The sequence below is a fragment of the Rhinoraja longicauda genome, chromosome 20 (assembly GCF_053455715.1).
Source record: "Rhinoraja longicauda isolate Sanriku21f chromosome 20, sRhiLon1.1, whole genome shotgun sequence".
NCBI classification, from domain to species: Eukaryota; Metazoa; Chordata; class Chondrichthyes; order Rajiformes; family Arhynchobatidae; genus Rhinoraja; species Rhinoraja longicauda.
In genome coordinates this window covers 6819287-6832969 of record NC_135972.1, presented here as the reverse complement: position 1 = coordinate 6832969, position 13683 = coordinate 6819287, and the positions used below count along the sequence as shown (strand labels likewise).

The window sequence follows — 13683 nt, the reverse complement described above, 5'->3', positions numbered from 1 at the left end:
CAGGCAGCATCTCTGGAGAGAAGGAATGGGCCCACTCCTTCTCTTCAAAGATGCTGTCTGCCCTGCTGAGTTACTCCAACATTCTGTGTCTATCTCCAAATTCTTTAATTTAGTTTAGTTTAGTTTAGGGATACAGCGCAGAAGCAGGCCCTTCAGCCCACCGAGTCCATGTTGACCAGTGATCCCCATTCACTAACAACACCATCACTAGGGAAAATGTACTTTTTTTTTTTTACTGAAGCCAATTAACCTACAAACATGAACGTCTTTGGAGTGTGGAAGGAAACCGGAGAGTCGGAAGAAAACCCATGCAGGTCACAGGGAGAACGTACAAACTCCGTACAGACAGCCCCCAGAGTCAGGATTGAACCAGGGTCTCTGGTGCTGTAAGGCAGCAACTCAACTGCTGTGCCACCCCTGAAATCAGACCTGACTTACTCAAAAGCGTAGGTAGACACAAAATGCTGGAATAACTCAGCGGGTCAGGCAGCATCTCTGGAGAGAAGGAATGTGTGATGTTTCGGGTCGAGACCCTTCTTCAGACTCACTCAAGAGCGTCATGTTCTGTTTTCCCCAAAACTACGCTGTGTAATTTAAATTGAAAGTTCCACTTGCGAAATCATACAGCAGTTTGACAGAGTGTTTGTTTTTACAGAAACAAGAAATCTGTGGATCCCTTTCAATCCAACATCACATGCTGGAACCAGTCCAACGAATTCCCCGCTATGAGCTCCTGCTTAAGGATTACTTGAAGAAACTACCAGAGGACTCGTTAGACAGGAAAGATGCAGAAAGTAAGAAATTCTTTGTTTTGTTGGGATTTTGTTTGGATTCACCTCAAAATAATGCTTCTGAATACTTGACAAAGCCAACATTATTTTCAAACTCATTCATGTTTTTTGGTTACATCTTCTTTTCTTTAAGCTCTGTATTTCTGCCCACCCAACACTTTTGGATCAGTGCTGCTGATTCTGATGAGGGCAGAACATTATATTTTCTTATAGATTGTAGAGCAGAAGCACGTTCAAGATGTTCAGATTCTTCATTTTAAAATCATTCTTATTTTTCTTTCTCCCTGAGGACACCATATATTATCCTCTAGTCAATGAAGACAAAGTAGCCTGGGATGGTACAAGTCTTTTCTGCATTGAGCAGACTCAGTTCATTCTCCTGTTATTTCCTTTTGTTCTCTTCATCTCACCACTGCATTACATTCATTCTCGATTAGTTTGCAGCACTGATTTCAATGCGTATCATGATGGAATAATATGGAACAAGAACAGGCCATTCGGACGATTGTGCTTTGAAAGAGCTAAGCTGCTCAATCACATTCCCTTGCCCTTTATTCGATCCCTGCCAATTTTCTCCCTTTTCCAATATCCTTTTGAAATTCACTATTCAATCTGCTTCAATCACCTTTTCGGACAGTGTGTTCCTGACCGCAGCCACTTGCTACAATTAAAATAAACTTTCTCACCTCCTTTGCTCCTTTGCTCATCTCCTACACAGCTGACCCTTGTACCACTGCAGATATTTTCTCCTTATTTATTATTTAATCGTTTTCATCACTTCAAATCTTCCCTGACCTTTCCTGCCCTTAACAAAGCAATACTGTTTTGAGTCTCTCTGCGGATCTGAACGCAAGCATCCATGGTACTGCTTGAATAAGTCTCTTCCCCCCCCTAAAGACCTGGCATCCTTCCCAAAAGGTGCTATTTTGCCCTGGACAAAATGCTCCCACTGGGATCTTTGCATGTTCAGCATGTTGCTTTCCTCCCTGTGCTTCAGTTTATAAAGCCCATGTAGTTTCTCTCTATATGTTCCCAACTTGCCTTGCCCAAATCTCTTCTTTCCTACACGTCCTTTAAAACTCCACTCACTATTCTTACCAAAGGAACAACCCACGAGTAAAGCTTACCAAGATGTATGTTTCTGCCCAGTTCAGCAGTCTACTGATGTCCTTTGAAATCTTTCCAAAGGCATACCACGCCGTAGACATGTTGTCAAAATTGAGTGGCTATCTACCTCTTTCATTCACAGTTGGAAATTTTCCCCGATGTTCCAAAACCCAGGTTATTGGTGCCCAGCCGTATTCTTGTCTTTATGATCAGTATTTTAGTTTAGTTTAGATTAGTGGTACAGCTCGGAAACAGGCCCTTCGGCCCACTGAGTCTGCGCCGACCAGTGATCCCTGCACATTCACACGATCCTCCACACAATAGGGACAATTTACAAGTATAAACTAAAAACCTGTACGTCTTTAGAGTGTGGGAGGAAACCGGAGGTCCTGGAGAAAACCCACATGGTCACAGAGAGTATGTACAAACTCTGTACAGGCATCACTGTAGTCAGGATTACACCCGGTTCCCTGGCGCTGTCAGGCAGCAACTCTACCGCTGCACCACCGTGCCACTCTGTGATGTTAGCATACAACGGCCTGCAAGTTTATTGAACCCGGGACCTAAGCGAGAATCATACCCCAAGACCAACAAGCTGGTTGAGAGACCAACGAGTATTCTTGATACTGACCCATGTAGGACATCCTCTTATACTACCCTCCCACTGGCCAACTCACTTTGTTTGCATTCATTAGGCCAATTTTTAAGCCACATTTCCACTGTCCCTTTCAACCCATAAACTTCAATTTTGTTGACGAGTATATTGTGCTGTTCATAGAGTCGTGTGGCACAGCAATGGGCCCTTAGGCCCACCCCGCCCACAGCAATGGGCCCTTCGGCCCACCGTGCCCACAGCAATGGGCCCTTAGGCCCACCGTGCCCACAGCAATGGGCCCTTCGGCCCACCTCGCCCACAGCAATGGGCCCTTAGGCCCACCTCGCCCACAGCAATGGGCCCTTAGGCCCACCTCACCCACAGCAATGGGCCCTTAGGCCCACCTCACCCACAGCAATGGGCCCTTAGGCCCACCTCGCCCACAGCAATGGGCCCTTAGGCCCACCTCGCCCACAGCAATGGGACCTTAGGCCCACCTCGCCCACAGCAATGGGCCCTTCGGCCCACCTCGCCCACAGCAATGGGCCCTTAGGCCCACCTCGCCCACAGCAATGGGCCCTTCGGCCCACCTCGCCCACAGCAATGGGCCCTTCGGCCCACCGTGCCCACAACAATGGGCCCTTGCACCCACAGCAATGGGCCCTTCGGCCCACCTCGCCCACAGCAATGGGCCCTTAGGCCCACCGCGCCCACAGCAATGGGCCCTTAGGCCTACCTCGCCCACAGCAATGGGCCCTTCGGCCCACCGTCCCCATACTGACCTTTTTTGCCCATATGCACTATTCCCATTTGTTCTTATTTAGTTTCCTTCCATGACGTACCTATGTAGATTCCTGTCTAAATGCCTCTTAAACACAGCGATTGCATCTGATCCCGTGGGTGCCTTTGACTGTAAGTTAGCTTCCTCCTGTGCAGGTGCCTGTCTATATATCTCCCAGACAAGTGATTGCTTCTGACTCCACCACCTCCTCTGGCAGCAAGTCCTGGATATCAGCCACTCGCCTTGTAAAAATAACTTTCCCCCTCAATTTCCTTTTAAAAGCCTCCTTAACTCCTCGAACCTTTGCCCTTCTGTTTATGATACCGCTACCATTATCAGAAGCCTTTTAAAAGTCTATTGTATAATTATACATGGGGCTTGAGTGTTGCCAGCAAGACTGGTTCATTATTACCTATTTGTTTTATCTATTTACTGAGTCTATTAGTAACTCCTTACTATTTAATACTACTTTGTTCATGTTACTAATCACTGTGTCATTGGCAAACTTGGCAATATGGTTCCTTTCCTCACAATGTCACATAAATATGGTAAATAATTCGTGTGATTGTGGACACTGGAACCGTCATGCTGTAATGCTGAGAACTTTATTCTGCACATTGTATCTTTCTCTTTGCTCTTCCTATTGTACTTGAGTTTGACTTGAATGTATGTACATATCAATGTAACACCTCCGCTCAGTCCTCCTGGGCCTGCGCCATCATAAGATCTTAAGCGATAGAAGTAGAATTAGGCCATTCAGCCCTTCACGTCTACTCTGCCAATCAATCATGGCCTATCTCTCCCTCCTAACCACATTCTCCTGCCTTCTACTGTGATCTCCCAGTTGGCAAACACTTTAACTCCCCCTCCCATTCCCACACTGACCTTTCTGAACTGGGCCTCCTCCACTGTCAGTGAGGCCAAGCGCAAATTGGACGAACAGCTCCTTATATTTCGCTTGGGCAGCTTACAACCCAGCAGTATGACCATTGATTACACTAACTTCAAGCAATCCTTCTTTCCCCCTCTCTCCATCCCTCCCCCACCCTAGTTCTCCAGCTAGTTTCGCTGTCCTGATTAATTTTACTATTTGTATGTCTCGTTGACACCTTCCCCTCAGCCAACTTCTGACTTCATGACAGAAGAAAGATCATTGATGAAGAACCTGAAAATCTTTGGTCTAAACCTGAGGAGCTAAATGGTCAACGTGGGCTAGTAATTTCACTGACCTTCTTCAGTGATGTTACCAAGTTCATCGTTTTTCACGTCCTCTTCAGTTCTTCTTGGGGTTGGGAATAGGGGTGCCAACTATCTCACTCCCAAATCCAGGACAAGGTAACATCACCGCCCCAAGTGACCTCACCCAGCCAGCGACCACTTGCTTCCGCCACCAACGGTGGCTGCCCGGGTCGGGAGGCCGGTTGCTATGCAACCTCCATCAGGCGAACACACTCGGCCCTGCTCCCCAAACACACTCCTTTAGCTTACACTGTCCCGGCCGACAGCGGCCCGCGGGCCTAATACGGGACAAGGGTACGGGACAAACCAATTTAGCCCAAAATACGGGATGTCCCAGCTAATATGGGACAGTTGGCAACCCTAGTTGGGGCTGATGATAGAAAACTGCTAACATGGCAGACTTGAGGATGACTGCTTGCAGACAGCAGCTTTAACTTTGTTCCTTTCTCGAAGATTTCTTCACGCATGATAAAATACTCACAAAAGGTTCCACCTGATTTTTTTTTTCAGTCAAATGATTTCCTCAACAATTACTCTGTCCTTTGTTTTCCACCAGTTGTAGGTTCGGAGGATTTATTTTAAACCTCTATAGTTAATGACTGCTTTAATAGGACACATTCAGATTCATTAAGATTTTGAATAATTAAATGGTACATTCTTTAATCTATTTAACATTCACAGAGTCCCTAGAGATTATCTCCACTGCAGCCACACACTCGAATGCAGCAATCCGCATGGTGGTGAGTGCAAAGAATTTAATTTGAATGACGTCGTTTTGTTTTTTATAAAGAGGGTTTGACAGGTCAGTGCTCTTAGTTTTCAAGTGAAAGAGCAAACAAAGCGAAAAAGGTGAAAAAGTGTGAAAACGCACACCTCCAGATTCAGGGACAGTTTCTTCCCAGCTGTTATCAGGCAACTGAATAATCCCACCACAACCAGAGAGCAGTGCTGAACTACTATCTATAAGAAAATAACTGCAGATGCTCATACAAATCGAAGGTATTTATTCACAAAATGTTGAAGTAACTCAGCAAGTCAGGCAGCATCTCGGGAGAGAAGGAATGGGTGACGTTTCGGGTCGAGACCCTTCTTCAGACTGCCTCATTGGTGACCCTTGGATTGTCTTTGATTGGACTTTACTGGCTTTACCTTGCACTGAACCTTATACCCATATCATGTATCCGTACAATGTAAATGGCTCGATTGTAATCATGTTTTGTCTTTCTGCTGACTGGATTGCACGCAACAAAACCATTTCACTGTACCTCGGTACACGTGACAATGAACTAAACTGAAACTAAATATCATTGATAAATATGGTAGATGCAACAGTTTTTGCTGGTCAGGGAAGAGCTGGTGCAGTAAAATCCAATCAAGTGGAAATTGTTGAAGGCAATTTCTGCAGTAAATATTCATTTTGAGGCTTATGAACGGTGAGATTGTCTCACCGGCTTTGCTGATCATCTCTGATTAAACAGCCTGCCGTCAAACGGATTTACTGCAGCAAGTTTGATTTCAATGTACAAGAGGCTTGAGAAATGTAACTGATTTTTAGAGGCACATACCGCGATTGAACAGGAAGGGTGAGCAATGGCATAAAAAGGGAATATAACCTGTGTTTCATAATTCATGATGCTGCAGATTAATTTGTGCTGGAGACATCCCATGCTGACCCAGTTCCCGGGATCCATTATTCATGTAAAATTGCTACTTTTACTGGTTATTATTGTTGCTCTGTTGAACTTGGCTGCCACATTATCAGCTCAAATTATGCAGGCAATCAGAAAATCAAATCGTGTATGGAGATTTGGATGTTTTCGTTTAACATGTATTTATATGATCTTGCCACTCATCAGGATTGTTAATAGTTTTATTAGAACAAAATCATCTAGTGTTTAAAATTTAGCTTTAGACTTTAGAGAGACATCGTGGAAACGGGCCCTTCGGCCCACTGAGTCCGTGCCAACCAGCGATCGCCCCGTACACTCGCACTATCCGACACACCAGGGACAATTTACAATTTTACCGAAGCCAATTCCCCTACAAACCTGTTCGTCTTTGGAGTGCAGAAGGAAACCAGAGCTCCCGGAGAAAACCCACGCAGTCATGGGGAGAACGGACAAACTCTGTACAGCCAGCACCCACCCATAGTCAGGATCAAACCTGGGTCTCTAGCGCTGTGCGGCGGCAACTCTATCGCTGCACCACCGTTACAAAAAAAAATGCTTCACTGATTTTTTTTAGGGTCAAAAAATGAGGGAATTATGTCTTTGATGCCAATATACAGTATATCTAAAATTGATGTTAAAGAGCATGACCTTTTTATCACAGCTGGGATGCAACGTCAAAATGAGGAGGAGACCCTGGGATAATTTATATTCGGCAGAATAAGTTTAAGGAAAGATTTAAGAGATTTTTTACGTTATGATTGGTTATCAGGGAAGGCTGTTTCCTTCGGAAGTTAGTGAGTAAGATGTTTTTTAAATTTAAAATAATCAGTCAGAGAAAGGTGGGGATAAAGGTGGATAAATCCTTTACCTGGATGGATAGAAGTGCGGGATATTTTGTCACCGGGAATGGCCTTGGCTTACATCTTGTAAGTGCAAAATCTGAGAAATGTTTAAAGCTGAGGAAAAGACTTGGCCCTCGATCCAACAAGAACTGTGAAATGTGTTTGGAATCACTTCTGCAAAGGGCCAGCGTGCAGAGAATGTGTTGACCTGGCGGTTTCTGTGTTCCTGCTGATCGCTGCTTTTAATTGAACCGCAGGAGCCACTGTGTCCTTGTCTACTCCCCATGCAAGCTTCCTGTAGAGAGACAGTCCGCTCAGTCAAGATCCAGTTAGCATCTCCAACATCACACACAGCTCCTCAGCACAATATATTTATTAATTAATCATTGTAAAATGGTCGATTGCTCATATTCTACTGGGATACATAAAACTCCAAGAGTTTTATATTAAAAGTGTAGAGTGTTTTATGGTCACATGTCCCAGATAGAACAATGAAATTCTTGCTTGCAGCAGCACAATAGAATATGTGAACATAGTACACTGAAAACAATATAATAAATGAGAAGAAAGATTCAGTGCGTGTGGATATACACACGCACACCACACACCACACACACACACCACACACGCACACACACACACATATAAAAATACACACACACACACACATATAAAAATACACACACACACACATATATAAATATACACACACACATATATATAAATACATACACACACGCACATATATATAAATACACACACACACACACACACACACACACACACACCCCTATATGTATACATTAAAAAAAAACAATAATAGTGCAATAGTAACAATAATAGTCTATGTAGTTCAGAGCTGCAGTTCAGAGGGTGTAGTGTTGAATAGCCTGATGGTTGTAGGGAAGAAGCTGTTCCTGAACAGTTTTCAGGCTAATATCCATGGTGATTCTTACACATTTTAATTCCATGAATCATATATACGTGGATTAGAAGCTAATTGGATGTGTTTGCAGTTACAATGCGGCTTGTCCATCTTGTTTCCACTCCCAGCTACTGGAGTAAGTGTGAAGAACTGGTTAACCCATTATAAAACACACTTGGCCATGACTAATGCACTGTATCCGAACACAAGGCGTTCCAATTAGGGTTGCCAACTTCCTCACTCCTAAATAAGGGTCAAAGGGTGACGTCACCGCCCCGCGCCCCACGTGACCTCACCCAGCCAGCGGCCACGTGCTCCCGCTCCACAAATGGCTGAGTTTTATGTATCCCAGTAGAATATGAGCAATCGACCATTTTACTAATACGGGACAAGGGCAGTCCCGTACGGGACAAACTAATTTCACCCAAAATACGGGATGTCCTGGCTAATACAGGACAGTTGGCAACCCTAGTTCCAATGAATGTTCCCATTTGGTGAACTGAACCAGGCCATAAGATGATTTTAAATGGAAGGGAATGTACCTTTTTTTCCCAATAGTTTACAATTAAGAATATGGGTCATAAATATTCAAGTGTTTTTCATTGTCATTTTACAGAAACAGAACAATGAAATTCTTACTTACAGCAGCACAACAGGTTTGTAAACACCGAAGATAGACACAAAATGCTGGACTAACTCAGTGGGACAGGCAGCATCTCTGGATAGAAGGAATGGGTGACGTCTCTTCAGACTTAGAGTCCGCTGAGTTAATCCAGCATTTTGTGTCTACCTTCGATGTAAACCAGCATCTGCAGTTCCTTCCAGCAAAGGTTTGTAAACACAGTACACAATAGATAATATATGTAGGAAGGAACGGCAGATGCTGGTTTAAACCAAAGATAGACACAGAATGCTGGAGCATATCTGGAAAGAAGGAATGGGTGACATTTTGGGTCGAGACCCTTCTTCAGACTCAATATAATCAATATATTTTGTTTGCACTTAGGAAAAGATGAAGAAGTTAATCGACGTGTACGAAATGTTAGGCGGTGAAGAGGAGGATATCGTAAATCCTTCAAATGAATTAATAAAAGAGGGACAAATCCTAAAGCTGGCTGCCCGCAACACTTCCTCACAGGAACGGTATCTTTTCTTGGTAAGTACTGATGACATTATGGATACCTGCCAAAAGTCAGTGAGGACTTTATTTGTGGCCTTGTAATGGGACCTTCCTTCCTGCATTCCCAGCCTGAGAGTTGATGTGGGGAAAAAGGAACTGCAGATGCTGGTTTACCAAAAAAGACACAAAGTGATGGAGTAACTCGGCGGGTCGGACAGCATCCTCACAAAGAAGGTCGCCGTTTCAAAACGTCACCTATCCATGTTCTCCAGGGATGCTGCCCGGTCCGCTGAGTTACTCCACCACTTTGTGTTTTGCTCCAGATTCCAGCATCTGCAGTTCCTTGTGTTTCAGTAATCAGCCATTTTGAAAAAATTAGATTCACTGATCTGCAGAATCCAAACCTGCATTTACAATTGATAGCCACGTTTAGATTATGTTCAGACAATGAAATAATGATTGAGAAATCTGATTTGAGGGGATCAGACAGAAAAAGATAAGGATGGAAAATAATCTTTTCAAGCACTCATTTCAATTGTGAGATGATTTTTTCATGGTGATGATTGTACAGCTGGTAGAGCCACTGTGTCACAGCGCCAGAGAAGCAGATTTGATGCTGACCTTGGTTGCTGCCAGTGTGGAGTTTGCACGTTCTCCCTGTGACTGTGCGTGTTTTCTCTGGGTGCTCCAGCTTCCTCCCACATTCCAAATACGTCCAGGTTTGTCGGACAATTGGCCTCTGTAAATTCCCCCGAGTTTGTCAGGAGAGGAGAGAAAGTGGAATAACATAGAAATGGGGCAAACGGATGATCGATGGCCGGCGTGGCCTTGGTGGGCTGAAGGTATAGGAAAAAAAACTGCAGATGCTGGTTAAAATTGAAGGCAGACACAAAATGCTGGAGTAACTCAGTGGGTTAGGCAGCATCTCGGGAGAGAAGGAATGGGTGATGTTTCGAGTTGACACTCTTCTTCAGACTGATGTCAGGGGAGGGGACGGGACAAAGATAGAATGTCGTTGGTCTCGACCCGAAACGTCACCCATTCCTTCTCTCCCGAGATGCGGCCTGACCCGCTGAGTTACTCCAGCATTTTGTGTCTACATTCGGTGGCCTGAAGGGCCTGTTTCCATGCTCTATCAAAGATTCAATTCAAAGATTGTTGGGCAGTAATTTGACAATTGCTATATAATTAAATTTTTGCCCATATGCACGGGTTCTAATTTTATTCAGCTGTTTCTCACACAAAACATGAGACAAGAATCTCAAGTTCACAAATTGCAGTGCTTTCTTTGGCATGTTTAATGCAAGGACTGCTGGAGAGATCCTTGTTAAACGCTGGTACAATCTCTGACAGCAGTTGCAGGATTTTCACATCCGACCGAAGTCCCTGTCTGATTCTCCCTATTCTAACTGAGTGCTGACAGCCTTATCATTATTCACAGTGCAAATTCCAGCTCTTCATTATGCTGGTGTTATAGCTCAAACGTTCATCTTCAAACGGGCAAAATGTGGAATTTCATTTTGTGTTTCAAATAGAACCAGTACTAAAATCCCATGCAATATGATAATACACATTCTCGTATAGTTTTGTTTGGAGATAGCGTGCGGAAACTGGACCTCCGGCCCACCGAGCCTGCACTGACCAGTGATCCCTGTACACTCGCACTATCCTACACGCACTAGGGACTGTTTACCATTTTTACTGAAGTCAAATAATCTACAAACCGAGACGTCTTTGGAGTGTGGGAGGAAACTGGAGCACCCGGGGAGAAAGTGCAAACTCCGTACAGACAGCACCCGTAGTCAGGATTGAACCCGGGTCTCTGGCGCTGTAAGGCAGCAACGCCAGCGCTGTGCCACCGTGCCACCCCTAATCTCAGTGTTGAGATCCTTGCATTAGTAATAGACAATAGGTGCAGGAGGAGGCCATTCGGCCCTTCGAGCCAGCACCGCCATTCAATGTGATCATGGCTGATCATTCTCAATCAGTACCCCGTTCCTGCCTTCTCCCCATACCCCCTGACTTCGCTATCCTTAAGAGCTCTATCCAGCTCTCTCTTGAATGCATTCAGAGAATTGGCCCCCACTGCCTTCTGAGGCAGAGAATTCCACAGATTCACAACTCTCTGACTGAAAAAGTTTTTCCTCATCTCCATTCTAAATGGCCTACCCCTTATTCTTAAATTGCGGCCCCTTGTTCTGGACTCCCCCAGCTCATATAAAGTAATATAAGAATTAACAACTAGCTAAATTCACATGAATGCCTGAATATGTAGAAACACAAACTGGTAGCCAGTTACAGCAGTTCAACAATTTCTGGGAAATTCTTTTCACATTAGAATTTGTTCATTTGGAAGTCAAGACTTATTTACCGTCTTACAATGTTTTTGTACTCACACAACCTACCAGCATTGGCGGCAGGCGAGAATAAAACATGGACTTTGCTCCTTCATTAAGGAGTGCTCTGAGAGGAATACCTTGCAGATATTCTGGCATGTACTAAATGGCATTCACCATGATTGTTAGAGAAGTGGGTGCAGTCACCTGAGTTTTGGATATCGATGTCGGTGAAAAGGAATGTCCTTGGGGAGAGCTCGGCCTTCTTTTAGTCTCCATAGTCTTTACCCCCAGCCTCGATCCACTGTTTACCATTTTTACTGAAGTCAAATAATCTACAAACCGAGACGTCTTTGGAGTGTGGGAGGAAACTGGAGCACCCGGGGAGAAAGTGCAAACTCCGTACAGACAGCACCCGTAGTCAGGATTGAACCCGGGTCTCTGGCGCCTCGATCCACTGCTGTCACGTAATGGCTGAGAAATTCATTCAAGTCAAACAATATATATCTGCAGCAGGCAGTGGCTGGCTGCTTCTCTTTTACTTAACCCAGTCGCTGAACACAATTGTGTACATTGTCCACTGGTAGTTTACTTCCTGAAATCAGTCTGTGAGTCATAATCATACAGCAGAGAAACAGGCCCTTCGGCCCAACTCATCCATGCCAACCAAGATGCCCCATCTAAGCTACTCCCATTTGTCCACGTTTGGCCCATATCCCTGTAAACCTTTCCTATCCATAGAAACTTCGAAAATAGGTGCAGGAAGAGGCCATTTGGCCCTTCGAGCCAGCACCGCCATTCATTGCGATCATGGCTGATCATCAACAATCAGTAACCTGTGCCTGCTTTCTCACCATATCCTTTGATTCCGCTAGCCCCCTATCTAACTCTCTTCTAAATTCATCCAGTGAATTGGCCTCTACTGCCTTCTGTGGCAGAGAATTCCACAAATTCATATGTACCTGTCCAACTATCTTTTACCTTTCTTCAGACTTGTCCCGACCTGAAACGTCACCTATTCCTGAGATGCTGCTGGACCCGCTGAGTTACTCCAGCATTTTGTGTCTATCTTTGGTGTAAATCAGCATCTGCAGATCTTTACTGCAGCAATTGTCTTTTTAATGCTGTTATTGTACCTGCCTCAACTACCTCCTTTGGCAGCTCGTTCCATATACCCACCACCCTCTGAGCGGAAAAAGTTGCCCCTCAGGTTTGCATTAAATCTTGCCCCTCTCACCTTAAACATAGGCCCTCTTGTTTTTGACTCCCCTACCCTGACTAAAAGACTGTGCATTCATCCTACCTCTTCCCCTCATTATTTTATACACCTCTATAAGATCACTCCTCATTCTAAAGTCCTAGCGTGTTCAGCCTCTCCCCATAGCTCAGCCCTCAAGTCCTGGCAACAACCTTGTAAATCTTCTCTGCACTATCTATGCTACTACCCACGATAGTGCCACCTGCAAACCTACAAACCATGCCTTGTACATTCTCAACCATCTCGTTGATATAAACCAGGAGTCTCCAAACTATGGCCCGCGGGCCACATCCGGCCCACGAAGAGATTTTTAACACGTTCCGCGCTGCAGCTCGGCTTCACCTGTCTTCCCCCATCAGCGCGTCTCCCTCCCGGCGTCCGAGCGTCCCGCCACCTCTCCCTGTTCTTGTACTCTTCGCTCCTCCAGGCTCGGAGCCCCTGCTCCGCGCCTCACTTCCTGCGGCTCTTCGGCCCCTCACCGCTCCTGCTGGCCCTCCAGCCCTTCTCTCCGCTCGCCATCTCCGTCAGCCGCGCTCCGTTTCCACTCAACACCTCGAGGCTGGGGCCGCCTAGCAGAGCCGTGGCCTGGTCCTCCACCTCGGCTCCCAGATTCCAACGCCCAGCCGAGCTCACGCTGCTGCTCGTCCTCCGCTGCCGATCAGCCTCCCTGGCTCCTCTTCCTCCTCCTCTTCGGGCTCGACACTCCGCTCCTCCTCCTCCTCTTCCACCGCCTCCTCCTCCTCCATCGAGCACGGCTTGAGCCCTTTGCCCTCAGGCAGGTCACCGACCTCCGGCGCTCACTGTTTCTGCCCCTGCAGACCCTCCAGGCCCCTCGGCTCGGGTTCTTCCCGCTGCTCCTCTCCTAGCTCCCTCAACCCCGTCCTTTCCTCCTCCTCCTCCTCCTCCTCCTCCTCCTCCTTCTCCCCCTGGTCGGTGGCCCTGTGCTTCTCGGCCTTGTTCTCCTGCCTCCCTTCCCCGCCTCCTTTCCCCTTCTCCCGCCTGCTGGCCAGACGTCTTCC

The 13683-nt window shown here is 45.8% G+C and overlaps 1 protein-coding gene across 3 annotated transcripts in view; it reads left to right on the top strand.

Moving 5' to 3' along the window:
• LOC144603531 (FYVE, RhoGEF and PH domain-containing protein 4-like) overlaps positions 1 to 13683 on the top strand; it is a 123444-nt gene that overhangs the window by 88787 nt on the left and 20974 nt on the right. For all 3 annotated transcript variants that reach the window (XM_078416855.1, XM_078416856.1, XM_078416857.1), the window contains exons 8-10: positions 656 to 794; positions 5195 to 5253; positions 8957 to 9106. In XM_078416855.1, the coding sequence (XP_078272981.1) occupies positions 656 to 794; positions 5195 to 5253; positions 8957 to 9106 (348 nt within the window). The remainder of the gene's footprint in view (positions 1 to 655; positions 795 to 5194; positions 5254 to 8956; positions 9107 to 13683) is intronic.